This window comes from Balaenoptera ricei, chromosome 16 (genome assembly GCF_028023285.1).
Source record: "Balaenoptera ricei isolate mBalRic1 chromosome 16, mBalRic1.hap2, whole genome shotgun sequence".
NCBI classification, from domain to species: domain Eukaryota; kingdom Metazoa; phylum Chordata; class Mammalia; order Artiodactyla; family Balaenopteridae; genus Balaenoptera; species Balaenoptera ricei.
The window spans coordinates 37833100-37835176 of record NC_082654.1 but is presented as its reverse complement, the minus strand read 5'-3'; the positions used below and the strand labels follow the sequence as shown (position 1 = coordinate 37835176).

General features: G+C 40.4%; 1 protein-coding gene across 1 annotated transcript; it reads right to left on the bottom strand.

Moving 5' to 3' along the window:
- Positions 1-249: 249 nt before the first annotated feature.
- On the bottom strand, positions 250-1635 carry LOC132350634 (5'-nucleotidase domain-containing protein 1-like). Its single transcript, XM_059899956.1, is given in 2 exon segments — positions 250-1394; positions 1396-1635. Coding segments are annotated over 2 exon segments (1362 nt in total). The 3' UTR covers positions 250-272.
- Positions 1636-2077: the final 442 nt, after the last annotated feature.

Here is a 2077-nt window from a genome sequence, read left to right as displayed (position 1 = left end):
CAGGTGATTCTAATCTCAGAACTACTAGTATAGAAAGTATTAATAAGATTCTTTTCAGTTCTAAGATATTGAGATTTTAACATAATGAGAGTTGTTGGGTATCAAGATGATCTCTACAGAAAGGAGACCTATGGAAAAACATACCAATTTCTTGGTCACTTCATTAAGAATTTGTTTCTATAAAGCATTTTACAGTAGTTTTTGAAAATTAACATTTTTACAGTGCATTTGCTGCATATATGGTCTTCACTTCATTTTTCAGTAAACATGGTTTATTTGGTTGTCAGTTTCCCATCATTTGATAAGACCAATGGAGGGTTTGGATAATAGCCTGCCGTTTTTGAATTGTTTGAAGAGAAACATGTAAATTTGTAGTCCAGGGGTAATTCTGCTATTGCTTCAATACTTGGAATTGCAATAGTGCTGTAAGCACTGATTCTCTTACAAGACCATGTATAAACCAAGGAATCTTCTGTATTTTCCAGTCCGGAAACTGAATCAATAAAAAAAGAGCCCCATTTTTTAGATAATCTATTTAGAGGCTTTGCCTTCAGTCCCTCATATTTTCCTTTCTTCTCTAGAGGCTCTCAGTCCTCAGGCTTCCCGTCTCTGTCCCCTCTGAGCTCTTCCAGGATGAGGACTGTCTCCCAATTACTATAATGACAGGCTGGGAAAATATCTGAATGCATGCTGTCCCCAAAGTAAACAACCTTGGGTTCAGGTTTGCCAGTCATTTTCTTCAGAAGTTCATAAAGGTGGACAGCGTTCCCTTGGGAGTACCAGCCAGGTTTATCCAGAGATGGCAGTGCCTCCTGCTCCTCATCATTCTCAAGTGTCCGGAAAGGCCTCTGACTTGGTAAATGGGAGAAGAAACCAGGCTTCAATGCATTTGTAATCACAATGTCAAAAAGATATTCAAAATCGTTCCCAAGGATATATTCACAGAGGAGTCTACAGTAATCACTGTGAGAACTGGTAATTAACATAAGAATTTTCCCAGCATTTTTTAACTGTCGAAGCCACTTTTTAACAGATTCCGGACAAGTGTGTAAATACCTGCCTGGATCTCTTTTTATTTCTGGAAAATATATTCCACAGTTTTCTTTAAAAGCTGACATTTTATAATTATGTTGTATACCAGCCACTATGTCCTTCCAAAAATCAAATGGTTTTTGACCATTGTTCTGCTTTGTTAAAGAGTCCACCACTCTGGCACACAGAAGAGCTCCAGGCAGGTCAAAGTAGTTATCATAAAAATAATATTTTCCTGACCGGCAGGCCATTCCCGAGTCTGGCATGAAGCGCTTCCACCCCTTCCTGCCGTACGCCTCCGCCAGCACCTCCGGAGCCAGCATCTTTGTGCCGTGTCTTGCCCTGAGCACGGTGCCATTCATTATCTGCAAGTTTAATGAACTTCCCGTCTTCCAGATCCAATGCCAAGCCCTTGCAACAGAAATCCCAACCCTCTGGAGTCACAGTGAGCAATTCCTTGTCATACCCTTTCTCCTTGACCAGGAACTGAGCAAAGCTATTATAAATGAGGCGGGCGCTCTCAGGCAGGTTGTAGCGACACAGAGTGTGGTCCAGGTCGAAGCCGACCACGTCGCAGGCGGCCAGGGAGAAGTGCTGAGCCATAGTTGGCGCGCGGAGCACCAGCGAGCGCCTAGACCCCGAGAGGCGGCGAAGAGCGCGCGGGCAGGACGCTGCGGGACTCTGCACATTAACTTTATTTTATTTTATTTTTTTTTTTTAATTTGTATTCATTTTTATTTTTATTTTTATTTTTTTTTCATGATGAATAAAACCTGTTTTATTTTTTTTTTTTGTTTTTTTTTGTTTTTTTTTTTTCACACACACACACTGTATTTTATTTTTACAAGAGATAAATCGACTGACACCAAGCATTGTACATGGATGACCACAACAAAAGCAACAATGATTGCAATTACCAAACATGAAACACACTCATACTATGTCATAGTATTGACATTCAGTCCAGTAATCCTCCACTGTAACAGCTCCTTTACTTTGCAGTGAAAATTTATTTGTATATTCTTTGCCTCTGAGTCCTTGTGGA